General features: G+C 39.2%; 1 protein-coding gene across 1 annotated transcript in view; it reads right to left on the reverse strand.

Annotated features, from left to right (window-relative positions):
• CRB2 (crumbs cell polarity complex component 2) overlaps window positions 1-27,989 on the reverse strand; it is a 275,022-nt gene that overhangs the window by 227,038 nt on the left and 19,995 nt on the right. Inside the window, exon 3 of the mRNA XM_053695489.1 lies at window positions 10,565-10,760. Coding sequence (XP_053551464.1) covers window positions 10,565-10,760 — 196 coding nt within the window. The remainder of the gene's footprint in view (window positions 1-10,564; window positions 10,761-27,989) is intronic.

Consider the following 27,989-nt stretch of genomic DNA (forward strand, 5'->3'; position numbering starts at 1 on the left):
ACAGACCTTACTGTATACAGAGCAGTATAACACCATATACACAAGTATATCTGTAGGGCAGTGTATAGATACAAACAGACCTTACTGTATACAGAGCAGTATAACACCATATACACAAGTATATCTGCAGGGCAGTGTATAGATACAAACAGACCTTACTGTATACAGAGCAGTATAACACCATATACACAAGTATGTCTGCAGGGCAGTGTATAGATACAAACAGACCTTACTGTATACAGAGCAGTATAACACCATATACACAAGTATGTCTGCAGGGCAGTGTATAGATACAAACAGACCTTACTGTATACAGAGCAGTATAACACCATATACACAAGTATGTCTGCAGGGCAGTGTATAGATACAAACAGACCTTACTGTATACAGAGCAGTATAACACCATATACACAAGTATGTCTGCAGGGCAGTGTATAGATACAAACAGACCTTACTGTATACAGAGCAGTATAACACCATATACACAAGTATGTCTGCAGGGCAGTATATAAATACAAACAGACCTTACTGTATACAGAGCAGTATAACACCATATACACAAGTATGTCTGCAGGGCAGTGTATAGATACAAACAGACCTTACTGTATACAGAGCAGTATAACACCATATACACAAGTATATCTGCAGGGCAGTGTATAGATACAGACCTTACTGTATACAGAGCAGTATAACACCATATACACAAGTATGTCTGCAGGGCAGTGTATAGATACAAACAGACCTTACTGTATACAGAGCAGTATAACACCATATACACAAGTATGTCTGCAGGGCAATATATAGATACACACAGACCTTACTGTATACAGAGCAGTATAACACCATATACACAAGTATGTCTGCAGGGCAGTGTATAGATACAAACAGACCTTACTGTATATAGAGCAGTATAACACCATATACACAAGTATATCTGCAGGGCAGTATATAGATACACACAGACCTTACTGTATACAGAGCAGTATAACACCATATACACAAGTATGTCTGCAGGGCAGTGTATAGATACAAACAGACCTTACTGTATACAGAGCAGTATAACACCATATACACAAGTATGTCTGCAGGGCAGAGTATAGATACAAACAGACCTTACTGTATACAGAGCAGTATAAAGCCATATACACAAATATGTCTGCAGGGCAGTGTATAGATACAAACAGACCTTACTGTATACAGAGCAGTATAACACCATATACACAAGTATATCTGCAGGGCAGTATATAGATACAAACAGACCTTATTGTATACAGAGCAGTATAAAACCATATACACAAGTATATCTGTAGAGCAGTGTATAGATACAAACAGACCTTACTGTATACAGAGCAGTATAACACCATATACACAAGTATGTCTGCAGGGCAGTGTATAGATACAAACAGACCTTACTGTATACAGAGCAGTATAACACCATATACACAAGTATATCTGTAGGGCAGTGTATAGATACAAACAGACCTTACTGTATACAGAGCAGTATAACACCATATACACAAGTATGTCTGCAGGGCAGTGTATAGATACAAGCAGACCTTACTGTATACAGAGCAGTATAACACCATATACACAAGTATGTCTGCAGGGCAGAGTATAGATACAAACAGACCTTACTGTATACAGAGCAGTATAACACCATATACACAAGTATGTCTGCAGGGCAGTGTATAGATACAAACAGACCTTACTGTATACAGAGCAGTATAAAGCCATATACACAAGTATGTCTGCAGGGCAGAGTATAGATACAAACAGACCTTACTGTATACAGAGCAGTATAACACCATATACACAAGTATGTCTGCAGGGCAGTGTATAGATACAAACAGACCTTACTGTATACAGAGCAGTATAACACCATATACACAAGTATGTCTGCAGGGCAGTGTATAGATACAAACAGACCTTACTGTATACAGAGCAGTATAACACCATATACACAAGTATGTCTGCAGGGCAGTGTATAGATACAAACAGACCTTACTGTATACAGAGCAGTATAACACCATATACACAAGTATATCTGCAGGGCAGTGTATAGATACACACAGACCTTACTGTATACAGAGCAGTATAACACCATATACACAAGTATGTCTGCAGGGCAGTATATAGATACAAACAGACCTTACTGTATACAGAGCAGTATAACACCATATACACAAGTATGTCTGCAGGGCAGTGTATAGATACAAGCAGACCTTACTGTATACAGAGCAGTATAACACCATATACACAAGTATGTCTGCAGGGCAGTGTATAGATACAAACAGACCTTACTGTATACAGAGCAGTATAACACCATATACACAAGTATGTCTGCAGGGCAGTGTATAGATACAAACAGACCTTACTGTATACAGAGCAGTATAACACCATATACACAAGTATGTCTGCAGGGCAGTGTATAGATACAAACAGACCTTACTGTATACAGAGTAGTATAACACCATATACACAAGTATGTCTGCAGGGCAGTGTATAGATACAAACAGACCTTACTGTATACAGAGCAGTATAACACCATATACACAAGTATGTCTGCAGGGCAGTGTATAGATACAAACAGACCTTACTGTATACAGAGCAGTATAACACCATATACACAAGTATGTCTGCAGGGCAGTGTATAGATACAAACAGACCTTACTGTATACAGAGCAGTATAACACCATATACACAAGTATGTCTGCAGGGCAGTGTATAGATACAAACAGACCTTACTGTATACAGAGCAGTATAACACCATATACACAAGTATATCTGCAGGGCAGTATATAGATACAAACAGACCTTACTGTATACAGAGCAGTATAACACCATATACACAAGTATGTCTGCAGGGCAGTGTATAGATACAAACAGACCTTACTGTATACAGAGCAGTATAACACCATATACACAAGTATGTCTGCAGGGCAGTGTATAGATACAAACAGACCTTACTGTATACAGAGCAGTATAACACCATATACACAAGTATGTCTGCAGGGCAGTGTATAGATACAAACAGACCTTACTGTATACAGAGCAGTATAACACCATATACACAAGTATGTCTGCAGGCAGTGTATAGATACAAACAGACCTTACTGTATACAGAGCAGTATAACACCATATACACAAGTATGTCTGCAGGGCAGTGTATAGATACAAACAGACCTTACTGTATACAGAGCAGTATAACACCATATACACAAGTATGTCTGCAGGGCAGTGTATAGATACAAACAGACCTTACTGTATACAGAGCAGTATAACACCATATACACAAGTATGTCTGCAGGGCAGTGTATAGATACAAACAGACCTTACTGTATACAGAGCAGTATAACACCATATACACAAGTATGTCTGCAGGGCAGTGTATAGATACAAACAGACCTTACTGTATACAGAGCAGTATAACACCATATACACAAGTATGTCTGCAGGGCAGTGTATAGATACAAACAGACCTTACTGTATACAGAGCAGTATAACACCATATACACAAGTATGTCTGCAGGGCAGTGTATAGATACACACAGACCTTACTGTATACAGAGCAGTATAACACCATATACACAAGTATGTCTGCAGGGCAGTGTATAGATACAAACAGACCTTACTGTATACAGAGCAGTATAACACCAACTACACAAGTATGTCTGCAGGGCAGTGTATAGATACAAACAGACCTTACTGTATACAGAGCAGTATAACACCATATACACAAGTATGTCTGCAGGGCAGAGTATAGATACAAACAGACCTTACTGTATACAGAGCAGTATAACACCATATACACAAGTATATCTGCAGGGCAGTGTATAGATACAAACAGACCTTACTGTATACAGAGCAGTATAACACCATATACACAAGTATGTCTGCAGGGCAGTGTATAGATACAAACAGACCTTACTGTATATAGAGCAGTATAACACCATATACACAAGTATGTCTGCAGGGCAGTGTATAGATACAAACAGACCTTACTGTATACAGAGCAGTATAACACCATATACACAAGTATGTCTGCAGGGCAGTGTATAGATACAAACAGACCTTACTGTATACAGAGCAGTATAACACCATATACACAAGTATGTCTGCAGGGCAGTGTATAGATACAAACAGACCTTACTGTATACAGAGCAGTATAACACCATATACACAAGTATATCTGCAGGGCAGTGTATAGATACAAACAGACCTTACTGTATACAGAGCAGTATAACACCATATACACAAGTATGTCTGCAGGGCAGTGTATAGATACAAACAGACCTTACTGTATACAGAGCAGTATAACACCATATACACAAGTATGTCTGCAGGGCAGTGTATAGATACAAACAGACCTTACTGTATACAGAGTAGTATAACACCATATACACAAGTATGTCTGCAGGGCAGTGTATAGATACAAACAGACCTTACTGTATACAGAGCAGTATAACACCATATACACAAGTATGTCTGCAGGGCAGTGTATAGATACAAACAGACCTTACTGTATACAGAGCAGTATAACACCATATACACAAGTATGTCTGCAGGGCAGTGTATAGATACAAACAGACCTTACTGTATACAGAGCAGTATAACACCATATACACAAGTATGTCTGCAGGGCAGTGTATAGATACAAACAGACCTTACTGTATACAGAGCAGTATAACACCATATACACAAGTATGTCTGCAGGGCAGTGTATAGATACAAACAGACCTTACTGTATACAGAGCAGTATAACACCATATACACAAGTATATCTGCAGGGCAGTGTATAGATACAAACAGACCTTACTGTATACAGAGCAGTATAACACCATATACACAAGTATGTCTGCAGGGCAGTGTATAGATACAAACAGACCTTACTGTATACAGAGCAGTATAACACCATATACACAAGTATGTCTGCAGGGCAGTGTATAGATACAAACAGACCTTACTGTATACAGAGCAGTATAACACCATATACACAAGTATGTCTGCAGGGCAGTGTATAAATACAAACAGACCTTACTCTATACAGAGCAGTATAACACCATATACACAAGTATGTCTGCAGGGCAGTGTATAGATACAAACAGACCTTACTGTATACAGAGCAGTATAACACCATATACACAAGTATGTCTGCAGGGCAGTGTATAGATACAAACAGACCTTACTGTATACAGAGCAGTATAACACCATATACACAAGTATGTCTGCAGGGCAGTAGTATAGATACAAACAGACCTTACTGTATACAGAGCAGTATAACACCATATACACAAGTATGTCTGCAGGGCAGTGTATAGATACAAACAGACCTTACTGTATACAGAGCAGTATAACACCATATACACAAGTATGTCTGCAGGGCAGTGTATAGATACAAACAGACCTTACTGTATACAGAGCAGTATAACACCATATACACAAGTATGTCTGCAGGGCAGTATATAGATACAAACAGACCTTACTGTATACAGAGCAGTATAACACCATATACACAAGTATGTCTGCAGGGCAGTGTATAGATACAAACAGACCTTACTGTATACAGAGCAGTATAACACCATATACACAAGTATGTCTGCAGGGCAGTGTATAGATACAAAACAGACCTTACTGTATACAGAGCAGTATAACACCATATACACAAGTATGTCTGCAGGGCAGTGTATAGATACAAACAGACCTTACTGTATACAGAGCAGTATAACACCATATACACAAGTATGTCTGCAGGGCAGTGTATAGATACAAACAGACCTTACTGTATACAGAGCAGTATAACACCATATACACAAGTATGTCTGCAGGGCAGTGTATAGATACAAACAGACCTTACTGTATACAGAGCAGTATAACACCATATACACAAGTATGTCTGCAGGGCAGTGTATAGATACAAACAGACCTTACTGTATACAGAGCAGTATAACACCATATACACAAGTATGTCTGCAGGGCAGTGTATAGATACAAACAGACCTTACTGTATACAGAGTAGTATAACACCATATACACAAGTATGTCTGCAGGGCAGTGATATAGATACAAACAGACCTTACTGTATACAGAGCAGTATAACACCATATACACAAGTATGTCTGCAGGGCAGTGTATAGATACAAACAGACCTTACTGTATACAGAGCAGTATAACACCATATACACAAGTATGTCTGCAGGGCAGTGTATAGATACAAACAGACCTTACTGTATACAGAGTAGTATAACACCATATACACAAGTATGTCTGCAGGGCAGTGTATAGATACAAACAGACCTTACTGTATACAGAGCAGTATAACACCATATACACAAGTATGTCTGCAGGGCAGTAGTATAGATACAAACAGACCTTACTGTATACAGAGCAGTATAACACCATATACACAAGTATGTCTGCAGGGCAGTGTATAGATACAAACAGACCTTACTGTATACAGAGCAGTATAACACCATATACACAAGTATGTCTGCAGGGCAGTGTATAGATACAAACAGACCTTACTGTATACAGAGCAGTATAACACCATATACACAAGTATGTCTGCAGGGCAGTGTATAGATACAAACAGACCTTACTGTATACAGAGCAGTATAACACCATATACACAAGTATGTCTGCAGGGCAGTGTATAGATACAAACAGACCTTACTGTATACAGAGCAGTATAACACCATATACACAAGTATGTCTGCAGGGCAGTATTATAGATACAAACAGACCTTACTGTATACAGAGCAGTATAACACCATATACACAAGTATGTCTGCAGGGCAGTGTATAGATACAAACAGACCTTACTGTATACAGAGCAGTATAACACCATATACACAAGTATGTCTGCAGGGCAGTGTATAGATACAAACAGACCTTACTGTATACAGAGCAGTATAACACCATATACACAAGTATGTCTGCAGGGCAGTGTATAGATACAAACAGACCTTACTGTATACAGAGCAGTATAACACCATATACACAAGTATGTCTGCAGGGCAGTGTATAGATACAAACAGACCTTACTGTATACAGAGCAGTATAACACCATATACACAAGTATGTCTGCAGGGCAGTGTATAGATACAAACAGACCTTACTGTATACAGAGCAGTATAACACCATATACACAAGTATGTCTGCAGGGCAGTGTATAGATACAAACAGACCTTACTGTATACAGAGCAGTATAACACCATATACACAAGTATGTCTGCAGGGCAGTGTATAGATACAAACAGACCTTACTGTATACAGAGCAGTATAACACCATATACACAAGTATAGTCTGCAGGGCAGTGTATAGATACAAACAGACCTTACTGTATACAGAGCAGTATAACACCATATACACAAGTATAGTCTGCAGGGCAGTGTATAGATACAAACAGACCTTACTGTATACAGAGCAGTATAACACCATATACACAAGTATGTCTGCAGGGCAGTAGTATAGATACACACAGACCTTACTGTATACAGAGCAGTATAACACCATATACACAAGTATGTCTGCAGGGCAGTGTATAGATACAAACAGACCTTACTGTATACAGAGCAGTATAACACCATATACACAAGTATGTCTGCAGGGCAGTGTATAGATACAAACAGACCTTACTGTATACAGAGCAGTATAACACCATATACACAAGTATGTCTGCAGGGCAGTGTATAGATACAAACAGACCTTACTGTATACAGAGCAGTATAACACCATATACACAAGTATGTCTGCAGGGCAGTGTATAGATACAAACAGACCTTACTGTATACAGAGCAGTATAACACCATATACACAAGTATGTCTGCAGGGCAGTGTATAGATACAAACAGACCTTACTGTATACAGAGCAGTATAACACCATATACACAAGTATGTCTGCAGGGCAGAGTATAGATACAAACAGACCTTACTGTATACAGAGCAGTATAACACCATATACACAAGTATGTCTGCAGGGCAGTGTATAGATACAAACAGACCTTACTGTATACAGAGCAGTATAACACCATATACACAAGTATGTCTGCAGGGCAGTATATAGATACAAACAGACCTTACTGTATACAGAGTAGTATAACACCATATACACAAGTATGTCTGCAGGGCAGTGTATAGATACAAACAGACCTTACTGTATACAGAGCAGTATAACACCATATACACAAGTATGTCTGCAGGGCAGTGTATAGATACAAACAGACCTTACTGTATACAGAGCAGTATAACACCATATACACAAGTATGTCTGCAGGGCAGTGTATAGATACAAACAGACCTTACTGTATACAGAGCAGTATAACACCATATACACAAGTATGTCTGCAGGGCAGTGTATAGATACAAACAGACCTTACTGTATACAGAGTAGTATAACACCATATACACAAGTATGTCTGCAGGGCAGTGTATAGATACAAACAGACCTTACTGTATACAGAGCAGTATAACACCATATACACAAGTATATCTGCAGGGCAGTGTATAGATACAAACAGACCTTACTGTATACAGAGCAGTATAACACCATATACACAAGTATGTCTGCAGGGCAGTGTATATAGATACAAACAGACCTTACTGTATACAGAGTAGTATAACACCATATACACAAGTATGTCTGCAGGGCAGTGTATAGATACAAACAGACCTTACTGTATATAGAGCAGTATAAAGCCATATACACAAGTATGTCTGCAGGGCAGTGTATAGATACAAACAGACCTTACTGTATACAGAGTAGTATAACACCATATACACAAGTATGTCTGCAGGGCAGTGTATAGATACAAACAGACCTTACTGTATACAGAGCAGTATAACACCATATACACAAGTATGTCTGCAGGGCAGTATATAGATACAAACAGACCTTACTGTATACAGAGCAGTATAACACCATATACACAAGTATGTCTGCAGGGCAGTGTATAGATACAAACAGACCTTACTGTATACAGAGCAGTATAACACCATATACACAAGTATGTCTGCAGGGCAGTGTATAGATACAAACAGACCTTACTGTATACAGAGCAGTATAACACCATATACACAAGTATGTCTGCAGGGCAGTGTATAGATACAAACAGACCTTACTGTATACAGAGCAGTATAACACCATATACACAAGTATGTCTGCAGGGCAGAGTATAGATACCAACAGACCTTACTGTATACAGAGCAGTATAACACCATATACACAAGTATATCTGCAGGGCAGTGTATAGATACAAACAGACCTTACTGTATACAGAGCAGTATAACACCATATACACAAGTATATCTGCAGGGCAGTGTATAGATACAGACCTTACTGTATACAGAGCAGTATAACACCATATACACAAGTATGTCTGCAGGGCAGTGTATAGATACAAACAGACCTTACTGTATACAGAGCAGTATAACACCATATACACAAGTATATCTGCAGGGCAGTGTATAGATACACACAGACCTTACTGTATACAGAGCAGTATAACACCATATACACAAGTATATCTGCAGGGCAATGTATAGATACAAACAGACCTTACTGTATACAGAGCAGTATAACACCATATACACAAGTATGTCTGCAGGGCAGTGTATAGATACAAACAGACCTTACTGTATACAGAGCAGTATAACACCATATACACAAGTATGTCTGCAGGGCAGAGTATAGATACAAACAGACCTTACTGTATACAGAGCAGTATAACACCATATACACAAGTATATCAGCAGGGCAGTGTATAGATACAAACAGACCTTACTGTATACAGAGCAGTATAACACCATATACACAAGTATGTCTGCAGGGCAGTATATAGATACACACAGACCTTACTGTATACAGAGCAGTATAACACCATATACACAAGTATGTCTGCAGGGCAATATATAGATACAAACAGACCTTACTGTATACAGAGCAGTATAACACCATATACACAAGTATATCTGCAGGGCAGTGTATAGATACACACAGACCTTACTGTATACAGAGCAGTATAACACCATATACACAAGTATGTCTGCAGGGCAATATATAGATACACACAGACCTTACTGTATACAGAGCAGTATAACACCATATACACAAGTATGTCTGCAGGGCAGTGTATAGATACAAACAGACCTTACTGTATACAGAGCAGTATAACACCATATACACAAGTATGTCTGCAGGGCAGTATATAGATACAAACAGACCTTACTGTATACAGAGCAGTATAACACCATATACACAAGTATGTCTGCAGGGCAGTGTATAAATACAAACAGACCTTACTGTATACAGAGCAGTATAACACCATATACACAAGTATGTCTGCAGGGCAGTGTATAGATACAAACAGACCTTACTGTATACAGAGCAGTATAACACCATATACACAAGTATATCTGCAGGGCAGTGTATAGATACACACAGACCTTACTGTATACAGAGCAGTATAAAGCCATATACACAAGTATGTCTGCAGGGCAGTATATAAATATAAGCAGTACCACAATACAATCACATTGCTACATTCTTATTACACTACAGAATGTCACCTGTTAATGGCATCCTGGCAGTGCCCTCCATTCTGACATGGCTGACTCTGGCACTCATCGATATCGAATTGACAGCGTTTTCCTTCATAGCCTGCAGGACAGTCACAGGAAAAGTAACCAATATGATCCCTGCATGTGGCACCGTTGTGACATGGGTTTGACTCACACTCGTCTATTTCTGTCTCACAGTTGTCACCTGTAAGGAAAAGACAGGGCCAAGAGAGAATAGGTGAATGTAATAACTAATTACACTGCAGCTGGAATTGTACACATAATGTTTTGTTATTTGTTATAAAAACTATGCAATGTACTTTTTTATCATTTATTTTGCCATTTTTCCTGTTATTTAGCATTTAAAATTGGGGTTGGAGTCGAACCTGCAGGAATATAAATAACCCTGCAACATGCTGCACAGAACTTGTTTGATCAATGTTCAAAGTGTGTGTCACTGAACTGCAAAACCATGATAATTTCCCGTATACAATTAGACTTTTAAATGTTTTTAAAATATGCATTTCCTAGGCAGATCATATGCAAAACAGTACTTCATTGCTTATATATATTATGCACATTGCGATTGGTGCTTACACAAATATGCCTCTTGTCATTGACTCGCACACAGTTATATTGTACAGTTTTTTTATATATATATATATATATATATATATATATATATATATATATATATATATATATATATATATATATATATATATATATATACATACACAATTTATTATTTTATATTACCATCTCAATGTTTTTAATTTCCCTTTAAACATTATGTACATTTCTTTCAACTCCCTCTAATCATGGGTGCTGACATTTTGGAAACTATGTTACACTACATGAATCTGAAGGCGAGCTGATGCGTAGATGTAACCTGGTCATCAGCACTAGGAATGTAGTGGGAAAAAAAAGATTTCAACATGGCCGCACCCAATACTAGGGGGCAGGCTCTAATTTCTATGTCCTAGAAGGCTGCCTCTTATTTCAGTGCATTTTAAAAGGGACATTCTTATTTTCAGTGCATTTTCACCGTTTTCACTGCTAGACAGCGCTAGTTCATGTGTCATATAGATGAATCCTAGAAAGGGAACATAAAGAAGCGCCACATAGCGTGATATTGTCTGGGAATCCAGAGAGCAGTGATGTGGTGTGAACCCTTCAAGGTGGCTACTTACAAAACGTAGCGGCACAACCGGAATCCACAGGATGCTGGAGCGGCGTACGCCGGATCACGTGGCGGGGCAGACCAATCACAAAAGGTGTGTGATAAATCAGTCACCAGTGGTAAAAGGGATGACAGAGGTAGCCAACACATCACGGCCTCCATTACATATGCAGCGTCGCCAGCAAAATCCTCCGCCGCCAGATTTTACACGATTTTGGTATTACATATACGGCGTAGCATACAAGTTACGCGCGTATATGTCATCCGTCGCCCGCAATTATTACTCCCATAAGCTAACATAGAACCGCGTCGCAAATCGGTATCCAATATCCAGCGCAAGAACTTACGTGGCGAAAATGGAGAAATCTCCATTTTTACCTCGCCATAAAAGGCAGCCGTAGCAAGCCTTGCACCGAGTATGGGAGCACCGTAACTCCCGAAAATGCCTGCAAAAAGTCCTTTTAAGAGCTACTGGTAGTTTATTAGATTAGGGGGTGTTTTTATTTTCATAGGGATTAGGTGTAATTTATTTAAAATTTTGTAATTTTATATATTAATTTCTGTAATTCTTGCTTAAAGGGACAGTCTACTCCTGAATTTTGATTAGACTGCCCCTTTAATTTATATTTAGTTTATTTTTATTTTTTAAGTAATGTTATTTTTTTTTACATTTAATAGTAACGTTAGTATTTTGTAAATTAGGTAATTTTAGTTCATTTGGGGGGGGGGGGGTTAGGTTAGGGGTTAGGTTTATTGTGTTGTGGGTTAATGGCGGATTAGGGGTTAATAGTTTTAATAGGCATATTGCGTTGTGGGGGGTTGTCGGTCTAGGGGTTAATACATTTAATATTAGTAATGAGAGGGGGTTTTACGCGTCGGGCTTATGTTTGGGAGGCGTGTTAGACTTTTACTGGAGATTTGTTATTTTCTTTACTTTTCTTAGGCGCCGGCAGTTTCTAAAGTGCCGTAAGTCACTGGCAACTCCAGAAATCTGTATTTACGCTCATTTCTGGACATCGCTAGTTTATCAGACTTACGGCACTTTATGAACTGCCGGCGGAGTTTATGTTATACCCCGATGTGCAAGGTGATATTACAGGTGGCACGGGTTCCCACGCTTGCGCCGAAACCTGCGCCGTATATTTGATCGCGCCCCTCATATTACCACAGAAATGATAAAAAATGGTGATACCAATCTATCGATCGGATATAAAAGAGGACAGAGCAAGAGGATAAAATAAGTGTATATACTTTAATGTACAACACTAGCACAGCAACGCGTTTCTCAGCTACACATATGCCGTTTCATCAGGCTGTAAATAGGTAGATTGTTAGCTCTCATCCTATTTTTATTTATTTTAAGATAGGGATATTGTCATTTTAATATAAAGTTAGGGGGTTGTTAGGTTTAGGGGTTAATAGTTTAATTTAGTTTTTTGCGATGAGGTTTAGGGGTTAATAGGTTTATTTAGTGGCGGTGATGTGAGAGGCCAGAGGTTTAGGGGTTAATAACTTTATTTAGTGTGGGTGATGTTGGGGTGTGGGGGAATAGGGGTTAATAACTTTATTTAGGTGGCAGCGATGTCGGGAGCGGCAGATTATGGGTCAATAACTTTATTTAGGTGTCGGCGATGTTGGGGCGGCAGATTAGGGGTGTTTAGTCGTGGGGTTTATGTTAGGGTGTTAGGTTTAAACGTAACATTTTTTCCCCCATAGACATCAATGGGGTTGCGTTACAGCGATCGCTATTCCGCGCTTTAGGTGTTAGTTTTTTTTTCTAACACCTTCTCCCCATTGATGTCTATGAGGAAAGCATGCACAAGCACGTCAAAAGCCCTTGGATTGTGTGCAGTATGGAGCTCAACGCAACCATATCGCACACACAAGGCGGCTTTTCAAAAACTTGTAATGGCAGCGCAATGGAGGGAGACATAACGCAACTTTTGTTGCGTTCATTTTGCACCCTCTATAGCACAAAACTTGTAATCTAGGTGTGAGTTATTACCAGATGCAACACGCACCTTAGGCTGTCTGAGCAAGTGCTGTGTATAAAATGCTGGTGCACGGTGCATACTTAAATAGCTATAGCTTTTACTAGAAGCATTTTTGCTAATACATATATACTACAAACATGCTTCTATTCAAATCTGAAATGCATCCATGTGTATTCCAGTGATGGCTGGAATGTCCCTTTAATGCAGAGTTTTACATCTGTAGTGTTGTACCTTATTGTATTTTTCTATGTGTTTTGCATTATTTTATTTTTATTATTATTATTATCGGTTATTTGTAGAGCGCCAACAGATTCCGCAGCGCTATACTATTATTCAATACCTGTAACCTACTTGAGTTGTGATAAGTAAATAAAAAAATGTTGTTTTTCTTTTTTCTATTAAACCATTGATGTATTAAAAGGTGTTTTATTTATCCAGAAATGTATTTATCATATCCCTGGCAACATTCTACAGACTGATTAACCACTTTTGTAGCCAATTTATAAATGTCCCTAACTAGCCATAGCATTTTTCAAAATGTGTGTCCCTGAACTGCAAAACAATGCAAAATTTGGTACTAAAATTACAGTTTAAATGCTTTTTTTTACAACATATTTTGCATGCAGAATTGTTTTGCAATGTATTGTTTAATGGCTAATGTATATAAAATCAGTTTTATGTTTGTTTTATCATTGCAGTATCAATTGTGCTTAAACATAGTTTCAATTGCAAAATTTCCCTTCCTATATAAAAACATTTTAACAGATGTATTTGTTGCTTTCAGTTAGTTGTGACAGATCATTTATTCTGCATATGAAAGAAAAATGATTCGGTTGTAATAACTACTAGCTGCCAGCAGATGGCAAAACAGCCCAACAGACAGTACTTAAAGGGACAGTAAAGTCATAATTAGACATTCATGATTTAGACAACGCATACGATTTTAAACAACTTTCCAATTTGCTTCTATTATTTAATTTGCTTCCTTATTTTGTTGTCCTTTGCTGAAAGGTGTATCTAGGTAAGCTCAGGAGCAGCAAAGAACCTAGGTTCTAGCTGCTGATTGGTGGCTGCAAATATATACCGATTGTCATTGGCTTACCCATGTGCTCAGTTAGAAACCAGTAGTGCAGTAGTTGCTGCTCCTTCAACAAATGATACCAAGATAATGAAGCACATTTGATAATAGCAGTAAAGTGGAAAGTTAAAGGGACACTGAACCCAAATTTTTTCTTTCATGATTCAGATAGAGCATGAAATTTTAGGCAACTTTCTACTATTCCTATTATCAAATTTTTTTCATTCTCTTGTTATCTTTATTTGAAATGCAAGAATGTAAGTTTAGATGCTCGCCCATTTTTGGTGAACAACCAGGGTTGTTCTTGCTGATTGGTGGATACATTTATCCACCAATAAAAAAGTGCTGTCCAGAGTTCTGAAGAAAAAAAAAGCTTAGATGTGTCCCTTTAACCCTTTGAGTGCTAAGCTGAATTCTATATTTTTCTGTTTTTTACTATTTTAAAAAAACTTTTTTTTTTAACTTTTTTATTTTTCCCCCAGATCCCCAAGACTTATACCATTGGAAAGGTTAGGCAATTACCTTTCCAGTGGTGGGTCTTGGGGGTCTGTTGCTGCTTAGATCCCTGAGATACAGGTTTCTTAGCAGCATGCCCCCTTTCCCTATACTTTGTATGGACAATTTTAAATAAAGTTGCGCAGTGACGTCATCACGTCATTGCACGTGACGTCACCGCACGTAACGGGAAGCCCCGGCAATGCCTGTCACTATGCATGCCCGATCGCCGGGGTAGGAGCTGGTGGGGGCCCCCAGATTGGAAAAAAGTAGTTGAGTGCTAATGACGGCTCTGAGCCGTCATTAGCACTCAAGGGGTTAAATAAAATTTTATGTTCTACCTAAATCAGAAAAGAAAAGTTTTGGGTTTCATGTCCCTTTAATGGGATATTCTAGTGTAAACGTTTCTCAAACCTCAAATGCCTATAAATACCTCAACCACCTCACTCATACCTCAGTTTAACGTATAGCCAAGTTAGTGAGGTGTAAAAGGAGTAAAAGCATAAAAAAGAGGAACAGAATAAATAATGTGCTTTATACAAAAAAATCATAACCCCAAAAAATGGGTGGGTCTCGTGGACTCTCGCCACCATGAAATAAATTAATTTATCAGGTAAGTTCTTACATAAATTATGTTTTTTTTCATATAGGTGGCGAGAGTCCATGAGCTAGTTACGGATGGGATAGAATACCCAAGATGTGGAAGTCCACGAGTAACTACACAGAGAGGGATAACATAAAAACAGATATTTATGCTGAGAAATTAAATCCAAAAAAATAATTACGTTTTCTTAATTTAAAAAAACGTAGGCACTAGATTCAAACAGACAGTGCCTGAAGAACCTTTCCACCAAAAGCTGCTTCCAAAGAAGCAAAAAAACATAAAAAACAAACATGGTAAAACTTAGTAAATGTATGCAGAGAAGACCAAGTGGCTGCTCAGATTTGATCAACTGAAGCTTCATTCTTGAAAGCCCAAGACGTGGCAACTGATCTAGTAGAATGAGCTGTAATTCTCTGAGGCGGAGACTGCCCCGCCTCTAAATAAGCTTTGTGAATCAAAAGTTTCAACCAAGATACCAAAGAAATAGAGGCTTTCTGGCCTTTCTTGGAACCAGAAAAAATAACAGACTAGAAGTCTTTCTGAAATCTTTAGTAGCCTCAACATAATATTTCAAAGCTCTTACCACATACAAAGTATGTAAAGACCCTTCAAGAGTATTCTTAGGATTAGGACACAAGGAAGGATACCAGGCTTGAGAGAATAGGAAATTGAGCGAAAATATATATATAAAAAAAGAAACCTGATTCATAAAATGCTGCATGAAAGCTCTCTAAGGCCTAGATTTAGAGTTGGGCGGTAGCCGTCAAAACCAGCGTTAGAGGCTCCTAACGCTGGTTTTGGGCTACCGCCGGTATTTAGAGTCAGTCAGGAAAGGGTCTAACGCTCACTTTCCAGCCGCGACTTTTCCATACCGCAGATCCCCTTACGTCATTTGCGTATCCTATCTTTTCAATGGGATCTTTCTAATGCCGGTATTTAGAGTCGTGGCTGAAGTGAGCGTTAGAAATCTAACGACAAAACTCCAGCCGCAGAAAAAAGTCAGGAGTTAAGAGCGTTCTGGGCTAATGCCGGTTTATAAAGCTCTTAACTACTGTGCTCTAAAGTACACTAACACCCATAAACTACCTATGTACCCCTAAACCGAGGTCCCCCCACATCGCCGCCACTCGATTCAATTTTTTTAACCCCTAATCTGCCGACCGCCACCTACGTTATACTTATGTACCCCTAATCTGCTGCCCCTAACACCGCCGACCCCTATATTATATTTATTAACCCCTAATCTGCCCCCCTCAACGTCGCCGCCACCTACCTACACTTATTAACCCCTAATCTGCTGAGCGAACCGCACCGCTACTATAATAAAGTTATTAACCCCTAATCCGCCTTACTCCCGCCTCAATAACCCTATAATAAATAGTATTAACCCCTAATCTGCCCTCCCTAACATTGCCGACACCTAACTTCAATTATTAACCCCTAATCTGCTGACCGGAGCTCACCGCTACTGTAATAAATGGATTAACCCCTAAAGCTAAGTCTAACCCTAACCCTGACACCCCCCTAAATTAAATATAATTTAAATCTAACGAAATAAATTAACTCTTATTAAATAAATTATTCCTATTTAAAGCTAAATACTTACCTGTAAAATAAACCCTAATATAGCTACAATATAAATTATAATTATATTATAGCTATTTTAGGATTTATATTTATTTTACAGGTAACTTTGTATTTATTTTAACCAGTTACAATAGCTATTAAATAGTTAAGAACTATTTAATAGCTAAAATAGTTAAAATAATTACAAAATTACCTGTAAAATAAATCCTAACCTAAGTTACAATTAAACCTAACACTACACTATCAATAAATTAATTAAATAAAATACCTACAATTATCTACAATTAAACCTAACACTACACTATCAATAAATAAATTAAATAAAATTCCTACAAATAAATACAATTAAATAAACTAACTAAAGTACAAAAAATAAAAAAGAACTAAGTTACAAAAAATAAAAAAATATTTACAAACATCAGAAAAATATTACAACAATTTTAAACTAATTACACCTACTCTAAGCCCCCTAATAAAAAAATGCCCTACCCTATTCTAAATTACAAAAGTTCAAAGCTCTTTTACCTTACCAGCCCTTAAAAGGGCCCTTTGCGGGGCATGCCCCAAAGAATTCAGCTCTTTTGCCTGTAAAAAAGAGAGATCTTTTTTACCTTGTCTTCACCATGCCAGGTATCAACGATCGTTCCAGGCTCCAAAATCTTCATCCAAGCCCAAGCGGGGGCTGGCAATCCATAATCCGGCAGCTGAAGAGGTCCAGAAGAGGCTCCGAAGTCTTCATCCTATCCGGGAAGAAGAGGCAATCCGGACCGGCAACCATCTTGATCCAAGCGGCATCTTCTATCTTCATCCGATGACGACCGGCTCCATCTTGAAGACCTCCACCGCGGACCCATCTTCTTCTTCCGACGACTTCCCGACGAATGACGGTTCCTTTAAGGGACGTCATCCAAGATGGCGTCCCTCGAATTCCGATTGGCTGATAGGATTCTATCAGCCAATCGGAATTAAGGTAGGAAAATTCTGATTGGCTGATGGAATCAGCCAATCAGAATCAAATTCAATCAGCCAATCAGATTGAGCTCGCATTCTATTGGCTGTTCCGATCAGCCAATAGAATGCAAGCTCAATCTGATTGGCTCATCGGATCAGCCAATCGGATTGAACTTGATTCTGATTGGCTGATAGAATCCTATCAGCCAATCGGAATTTGAGGGACGCCATCTTGGATGACGTCCCTTAAAGGAACCGTCATTCTTCAGTTGGACGTCGGAGGAAGAAGATTGATCCGCGCTGGAGGTCTTCACGATGGAGCCGTTCCTCATCGGATGAAGATAGAAGATGCCGCTTGGATCAAGATGGTTGCCGGTCTGGATCGCCTCTTCTTCCCGGATAGGATGAAGACTTTGGAGCCTCTTCTGGACCTCTTCAGCCGCAGGATTATGGATCGCCAGCCCCCGCTTGGGTTGGATGAAGATTTCGGAGCCAGGACCGATCGGTGATACCCGGCGAGGTGAAGATAAGGTAGGAAGATCTTCAGGGGCTTAGTGTTAGGTTTATTTAAGGGGGGTTTGGGTTAGATTAGGGGTATGTGGGTGGTGGGTTGTAATGTTGGGGGGGGGGGGGTTATTGTATGTTGTTTTTTTACAGGCAAAAGAGCTGAATTCTTTGAGGCATGCCCCGCAAAAGGTCCTTTTAAGGGCTGGTAAGGTAAAAGAGCTTTGAACTTTTTTAATTTAGAATAGGGTAGGGCATTTTTTTATTTTGGGGGGCTTTGTTATTTTATTAGGGGGCTTAGAGTAGGTGTAATTAGTTTAAAAATGTTGTAATATTTTTCTGATGTTTGTAAATATTTTTTTATTTTTTGTAACTTAGTTCTTTTTTATTTTTTGTACTTTAGTTAGTTTATTTCATTGTATTTATTTGTAGATATTGTATTTAATTAATTTATTGATAGTGTAGTGTTAGGTTTAATTGTAGGTAATTGTAGGTATTTTATTTAATTAATTTATTGATAGTGTAGTGTTAGGTTTAATTGTAACTTAGGTTAGGATTTATTTTACAGGTAATTTTGTAATTATTTTAACTATTTTAGCTATTAAATAGTTCTTAACTATTTAATAGCTATTGTACCTGGTTAAAATAAATACAAAGTTACCTGTAAAATAAATATAAATCCTAAAATAGCTATAATATAATTATAATTTATATTGTAGCTATATTAGGGTTTATTTAGCTTTAAATAGGAATAATTTATTTAATAAGAGTTAATTTATTTCGTTAGATTTAAATTATATTTAATTTAGGGGGGTGTTAGTGTTAGGGTTAGACTTAGCTTTAGGGGTTAATCCATTTATTACAGTAGCGGCGAGATTCGGTCGGCAGATTAGGGGTTAATAATTGAAGTTAGGTGTCAGTGATGTTAGGGAGGGCAGATTAGGGGTTAATACTATTTATTATAGGGTTATTGAGGCGGGAGTGAGGCGGATTAGGGGTTAATAACTTTATTATAGTAGCGGTGCGGTCCGCTCGGCAGATTAGGGGTTAATAAGTGTAGGCAGGTGGAGGCGACGTTGAGGGGGGCAGATTAGGGGTTAATAAATATAATTTAGGGGTCGGCGGTGTTAGGTGCAGCAGATTAGGGGTACATAGCTATAATGTAGGTGGCGGTGGTGTACGGAGCGGCAGATTAGGGGTTAATAATAATATGCAGGGGTCAGCAATAGCGGGGGCGTCAGAATAAGGGTTAATAAGTGTAAGGTTAGGGGTGTTTAGACTCGGGGTACATGTTAGAGTGTTAGGTGCAGACGTAGGAAGTGTTTCCCCATAGAAAACAATGGGGCTGCGTTAGGAGCTGAACGCGGCTTTTTTGCAGGTGTTAGGTTTTTTTCAGCTCAAATGGCCCCATTGTTTTCTATGGGGGAATCGTGCACGAGCACGTTTTTGAAGCTGGCCACGTCCGTAAGCACCGCTGGTATCTAGAGTTGCAGTGGCGTTAAATTATGCTCTACGCTCCCTTTTTGGAGCCTAACGCACTGAAAACCCAGCCATTCTGTGAACTCTAAATACCAGCGGTATTTAAAAGGTGCGTGGGAAAAAAAGCACGCGTAGCTAACGCACCCCTTTGGCCGCAGAACTCTAAATCTAGGCGTAAGTGTTTTGTGAGAACACTGAATGAGCTGGGACGGAGCTTATAATGACAATTTTGGTGGGAAAGTTTACATTTTTTGGCGAGAAATTTTGCACCCATAAAATGGCATAAATAGCATCATCACATGTGTGACATGCAAAGCTGAGTGGGGTCTTTACATGCAGAGAACTCGACGGAGCGCAGTCAGTAGTGTGTCCGTGCACATCTTCAGATGACGTGGGATGATGTCTACGGATCAGGGGTTGGATGTTACCGTCTTTCCCTGCGTGTCGATCTTAATGATGGTCCATATCCAACCGGACTTAGATGATCCAATGTTGCCCTGTCGTACAGGGAAAGGACCTAAAAGTGATGATCTCCTATGTGTGAAACATTAATCCACAACCAGTTCTTTAGCAATCTTTTTACCCACAATGAGAATGTTCCTGTGGGATCACTCGTCTGGTGGGATGGGGCTTGCAGTGGCAGCTAGTGGTGAACTACAATCTATGTGTTTCAGCCGGTCGCCTTTATAATACAGACACACACTGCTCTATGTAAAATACAGACACACACACTGCTCTATGTATAATACAGACACACACACTGCTCTATGTATAATACAGACACACACACTGCTCTGTGTAAAATACAGACACACACACTGCTCTATGTATAATACAGACACACACACTGCTCTATGTATAATACAGACACACACACTGCTCTATGTATAATACAGACACACACTGCTCTATGTAAAATACAGACACACACTGCTCTATGTAAAATACAGACACACACACTGCTCTATGTATAATACAGACACACACTGCTCTGTGTATAATACAGACACACACACTACTCTGTGTATAATACAGACACACACACTACTCTGTGTATAATACAGACACACACACTACTCTGTGTATAATACAGACACACACACTGCTCTGTGTATAATACAGACACACACACTGCTCTGTGTATAATACAGACACACACACTGCTCTGTGTATAATACAGACACACACACTGCTCTGTGTATAATACAGACACACACACTGCTCTGTGTATAATACAGACACACACACTGCTCTGTGTATAATACAGACACACACACTGCTCTGTGTATAAGACAGACACACACACTGCTCTGTGTATAAGACAGACACACACACTGCTCTGTGTATAAGACAGACACACACACACTGCTCTGTGTATAATACAGACACACACACACTGCTCTGTGTATAATACAGACACACACACACTGCTCTGTGTATAATACAGACACACACACACTGCTCTGTGTATAATAGACACACACACTGCTCTGTGTATAATACAGACACACACACTGCTCTGTGTATAATAGATACACACACTGCTCTGTGTATAATAGATACACACACTGCTCTGTGTATAATACAGGCACACACACACTGCTCTGTGTATAATACATGCACACACACTGCTCTGTGTATAATACAGGCACAAACACTGCTCTGTGTATAATACAGGAACACACTGCTCTGTGTATAATACAGGCACACACTGTTCTGTGTACAATACAGGCACACACACTGCTCTGTGTATAATACAGGCACACAAACTGCTCTGTGTATAATACAGGCACACAAACTGCTCTGTGTATAATAGACACACACTGCTCTGTGTATAATAGACACACACACTGCTCTGTGTATAATACAGACACACACACTGCTCTTTGTATAATAGACACACACTGCTCTTTGTATAATACAGTCACACGCACTGCTCTGTGTATAATACAGACACACACGCTGTTCTGTGTATAATAGACACACACACTGCTCTGTGTATAATAGACACACACACTGCTCTGTGTATAATACAGACACACACTGCTCTGTGTATAATACAGACACACACTGCTCTGTGTATAATACAGACACACACTGCTCTGTGTATAATACAGACACACACTGCTCTGTGTATAATACAGACACACACTGCTCTGTGTATAATACAGACACACACTGCTCTGTGTATAATACAGACACACACACACACACACTGCTCTGTGTATAATACACACACACACACACACTGCTCTGTGTATAATACACACACACACACACACTGCTCTGTGTATAATACAGACACACACACACTGCTCTGTGTATAATACAGACACACACACTGCTCTGTGTATAATACAGACACACACACACTGCTCTGTGTATAATACAGACACACACACACTGCTCTGTGTATAATACAGACACACACACTGCTCTGTGTATAATACAGACACACACACACTGCTCTGTGTATAATACAGACACACACACTGCTCTGTGTATAATACAGACACACACACACTGCTCTGTGTATAATACAGACACACACACACACTGCTCTGTGTATAATACAGACACACACACGCTGCTCTGTGTATAATACAGACATACACACTGCTCTGTGTATAATACAGACACACACACTGCTCTGTGTATAATACAGACACACACTGCTCTGTGTATAATACAGACACACACTGCTCTGTGTATAATACAGACACACACTGCTCTGTGTATAATACAGACACACACACGCTGCTCTGTGTATAATACAGACATACACACTGCTCTGTGTATAATACAGACACACACACTGCTCTGTGTATAATACAGACACACACACACTGCTCTGTGTATAATACAGACACACACTGCTCTGTGTATAATACAGACACACACTGCTCTGTGTATAATACAGACACACACTGCTCTGTGTATAATACAGACACACACTGCTCTGTGTATAATACAGACACACACTGCTCTGTGTATAATACAGACACACACTGCTCTGTGTATAATACAGACACACACTGCTCTGTGTATAATACAGACACACACTGCTCTGTGTATAATACAGACACACACTGCTCTGTGTATAATACAGACACACACTGCTCTGTGTATAATACAGACACACACTGATCTGTGTATAATACAGACACACACTGATCTGTGTATAATACAGACACACACACACTTCTCTGTGTATAATACAGACACACACACTGCTCTGTGTATAATACAGACACACACACACTGCTCTGTGTATAATACAGACACACACACACTGCTCTGTGTATAATACAGACACACACACACTGCTCTGTGTATAATACATAGTAGTTAATAAGCTGGTGTTGGTTCATGAAAGAGCACTGTATACATTATTAGCACAGTCTGCCAAGCTCTGTGGATAATTACATTCTGCGACTTATAGCTGTGTGCAGCATGTAATTACTGTATAACAAGCTTGCAGAAACAAACCGTAGTACATAATAATTATTGCCTCATGTGCCTACTGTTATGCAGCATTAGCAGCTAATAAGGAAATAACAGGGATGTTATTGCTACAATCACTTGAATGTCGCAGCTCCATGTCTGACTGGAGAGTCACTTGTTGTAGAACAGCAGATTTAATCCTATTTACGCCACCCAGTAGCTGATTTACTGTTAGCGAAGGCGTTAGCACCCAGTGCTCTGATGTGACCTGTAGCAGGACAGGTAAGCGGCTTATAGGCAGCACAGAACCTCTTCTTCTCAGGTTTTATACTTGACATTGAGTTTATTGGCTGTTCAGCTTTATTTTATTAAATACAAACAAGATAATTCAGCACCACTGTCTCCTGTGCTACCTGCTAGGCTTCTCACCAAAGCCCAAAAAGTATAGCAGTTCAAAAATGCAGCAGCGCCAGTGAAATACATCACATAATTCTTTAAGTGCAACAATTCGGGGACACAGCTCACCTAAATACCCTTTACATAGCTCCACCCCTTGTGACATCATGGTTTTATCTCCATCATATCAGAACATTTTCATACATTTAAAGTGACAGTACATATTTATAAAAACATAGTCAAATCCCAGTCCTTGTTCATTCCATATGGGGCCCTAGTTTCTAATTGATAAATCCAAAAGGATTCCCTTTGCTTGAATTTTTTCTCCCTATCATCTCCACATCTATCTATTGGAATGTGTTCAATAATCTGGAATCTCAGGTGACTTATAGAGTGACGTGCATCTTTAAAGTGACATGCCACTGGGGACTTATCATATTGGTTCCTCACATTAGACTTGTGTTCCCTGATACGATCACGGGCCCTTCTTGTCATTTCCCCTACATTTAACATGGTACATGGGCATGGGAAACAACCATTCTTTCTCTTTTGCAGAAGATTCTTGTTAGATACTATTCTGCATACTGGATGGGAACTCTAATAAGTAAGTTGTTTCTATCTCCTTCCTATACAGATCTGTTTGTAAAATGTCATTTTCTCTGTAAACTCTAGTATCCAGAAAGCTGATGCTCTCTTCATTACATTCTAATGTCAATTTTATATGTTTTGTGGCTTAATTTAGAAACAAAATCCAAGAGGCTCCCAACGTTGCCCAACCGCACACCAAAGACATAAATATAGCGCCATACTGAATAAATAAAGTATTTTCATACACAAAATGTTCTTTGAACGCATTCATGATTATATTTGCGTATGTGGGGGCAATACAAATACCAAAATAAACTATGCTGCAGTCAAATACAATTAGAAAGATGTCTCAGAGTACTTTTTGTATCCAAGTTTAATAAACAAAGTAAGAAAATGATACAAATCATTAACAAACATTCGCCTAGATTTAGAGTTCTGCGGTAGCCGTCAAAAGCAACGTTAAGGGCTCCTAACGCTGCTGTTGGCCGCCCGCTGGTATTTAGAGTCAGGCAGGAAAGGGTCTAACGCTCACTTTCAAGCCGTGACTTTTCCATACCGCAGATCCCCTTACGCCAATTGCGTATCCTATCTTTTCAATGGGATCTTCCTAACGCCGGTATTTAGAGTCTTGGCTGAAGTGAGCAGTAGACATCTAACGACAAAACTCCAGCCGCAGGAAAAAGTCAGTAGTTAAGAGCTTTCTGGGCTAACGCCGGTTTATAAAGCTCTTAACTACTGTGCTATAAAGTACACTAACACCCATAAACTACCTATGTACCCCTAAACCGAGGTCCCCCACATCGCCGCCACTATAATAAATTGTTTTAACCCCTAATCTGCCGACCGCACACAGCCGCCACCTACATTATCCCTATGAACCCCTAATCTGCTGCCCCTAACATCGCCGACACCTACATAATATTTATTAACCCCTAATCTGCCGCCCCCAACATTGCCGCTACTCTAATAAATAATACAAAGGGATAATCCAGCAATCCTCAGGAGGTGCGCTGCTGAATATTTGATCCGTTCCGTTGGGCTCTTGAATCAGAGGATGCGCTCCCCAAATGAACTCCCGATGGAATCCTAGATGTATAAAAAGATAGAAGGAGAGAGGCGCCAGACCCATAAAACAGTATCGTTTTGGTGAGGGGGAAAAAGCAGATAGAAGTCCCCCCTAGGAGTAAATACTCACAAATGAAGTGGCACTTTCAGCGTGCCTTACACCGCAAGTCTGGACCGTTGAGTCGCCCGACAGACACCCCCAGGCAGATGACGTCACTGTAGAAACTCCAATATGCTGCAGGCAGTATCGTCTGTAGGATCTCCTTGAGATAAGCTATGACTAGCGATATCCGATATCACCACAGGTGTGTACCAAGCGAACCTTGTTAGCGGTCAGTGAACAAACACTCAGACGACAGGAGCACGTAAGGTGAAAATAAAATCTTGGTTTATTGCAAGTAAAAACAAACAGCAATTTGCAATAAACCAAGATTTTATTTTCACCTTACATGCTCCTGTCGTCTGAGTGTTTGTTCACTGACCGCTAACAAGGTTCGCTTGGTACACATCTGTGGTGATATCGGATATCGCTAGTCATAGCTTATCTCAAGGAGATCCTACAGACGATACTGCCTGCAGCATATTGGAGTTTCTACAGTGACGTCATCTGCCTGGGGGTGTCTGTCGGGCGACTCAACGGTCCAGACTTGCGGTGTAAGGCACGCTGAAAGTGCCGCTTCATTTGTGAGTATTTACTCTTAGGGGGGACTTCTATCTGCTTTTCCCCCCTCACCAAAACGATACTGTTTTATGGGTCTAGCGCCTCTCTCCTATCTTTTTATACTCTAATAAATGTATTAACCCCTAAAGCTAAGTCTAACCCTAACACCCCCCTAAATTAAATATAATTTTAATCTAACGAAATAAATTAAATCTTATTAACTAAATTATTCCTATTTAAAGCTAAATACTTACCTATAAAATAAACCCTAAGCTAGCTACAATACAACTAATAGTTACATTGTAGCTAGCTTAGGGTTTATTTTTATTTTACAGGCAACTTTGTATTTATTTTAACCAGGTACAATAGCTATTAAATAGTTAATAACTATTTAATAGCTACCTAGTTAAAATAATTACAAAATTACCTGTAAAATAAATCCTAACCTAAGTTGCAATTAAACCTAACACTACACTATAAATAAATTAATTAAATAAATTACCTACAATTACCTACAATTAACCCTTTAAGGACACAGCTTTCGGTTTGCTCAACTGTTTGACGGAAAAATTCCGTCATATGTCCTTAAGAGGTTAAATAAACTAAACTACAAAAAAAAAAAAACACTAAATTACAAAAAATAAAAAAAGATTACAAGAATTTTAAGCTAATTACACCTACTCTAAGCCCCCTAATAAAATAACAAATCCCCCCAAAATAACAAAAATTCCCTACCCTAACCTAAATGACAAAAGTTAACAGCTCTATTACCAGCCCTTAAAGGGGCTTTTTGCGGGGCATGCCCCAAGGTATTCAGCTCTTTTGCCTGTAAAAAAACCCACAATACCACCCCCCAACATTACAACCTACCACCCACATACCCCTACTCTAACCCAAACCCCATTAAATAAACCTAACACTACCCCCCTGAAGGCATTGATGGACCAAAAGAGGACATCCGGAGCAGCAGAAGTCTTCATCCTATCCGGGCAGAAGAGGACATCCAAGCGGCATCTTCTATCTTCATCCATCCGACGATGAGAGGCTCCATCTTCAAGACCTCCGGCACAGAACATCCTCTTCCTTCAGACTATTGACGAATGAAGGTTCCTTTAAGTGACGTCATCCAAGATGGCGTCCCTCGAATTCCGATTGGCTCATAGGATTTTATCAGCCAATCGGAATTAAGGTAGGAAAAATCTGATTGACTGATTGAATCAGCCAATCAGATTCAAGTTCAATCGGATTGGCTGATTGGATCAGCCAATCTGATTGAACTTGAATCTGATTAGCTGATTCACATTCTATTGGCTGATCGGAACAGAGTATTGACTACAGTAGACTATCTATATCAGGTCGGCCAGGACGCCGGAGGCAAACGGGGAATGTATAAGGATAAAGATGT

This window comes from Bombina bombina, chromosome 12, assembly GCF_027579735.1.
Source record: "Bombina bombina isolate aBomBom1 chromosome 12, aBomBom1.pri, whole genome shotgun sequence".
Taxonomy (NCBI): domain Eukaryota; kingdom Metazoa; phylum Chordata; class Amphibia; order Anura; family Bombinatoridae; genus Bombina; species Bombina bombina.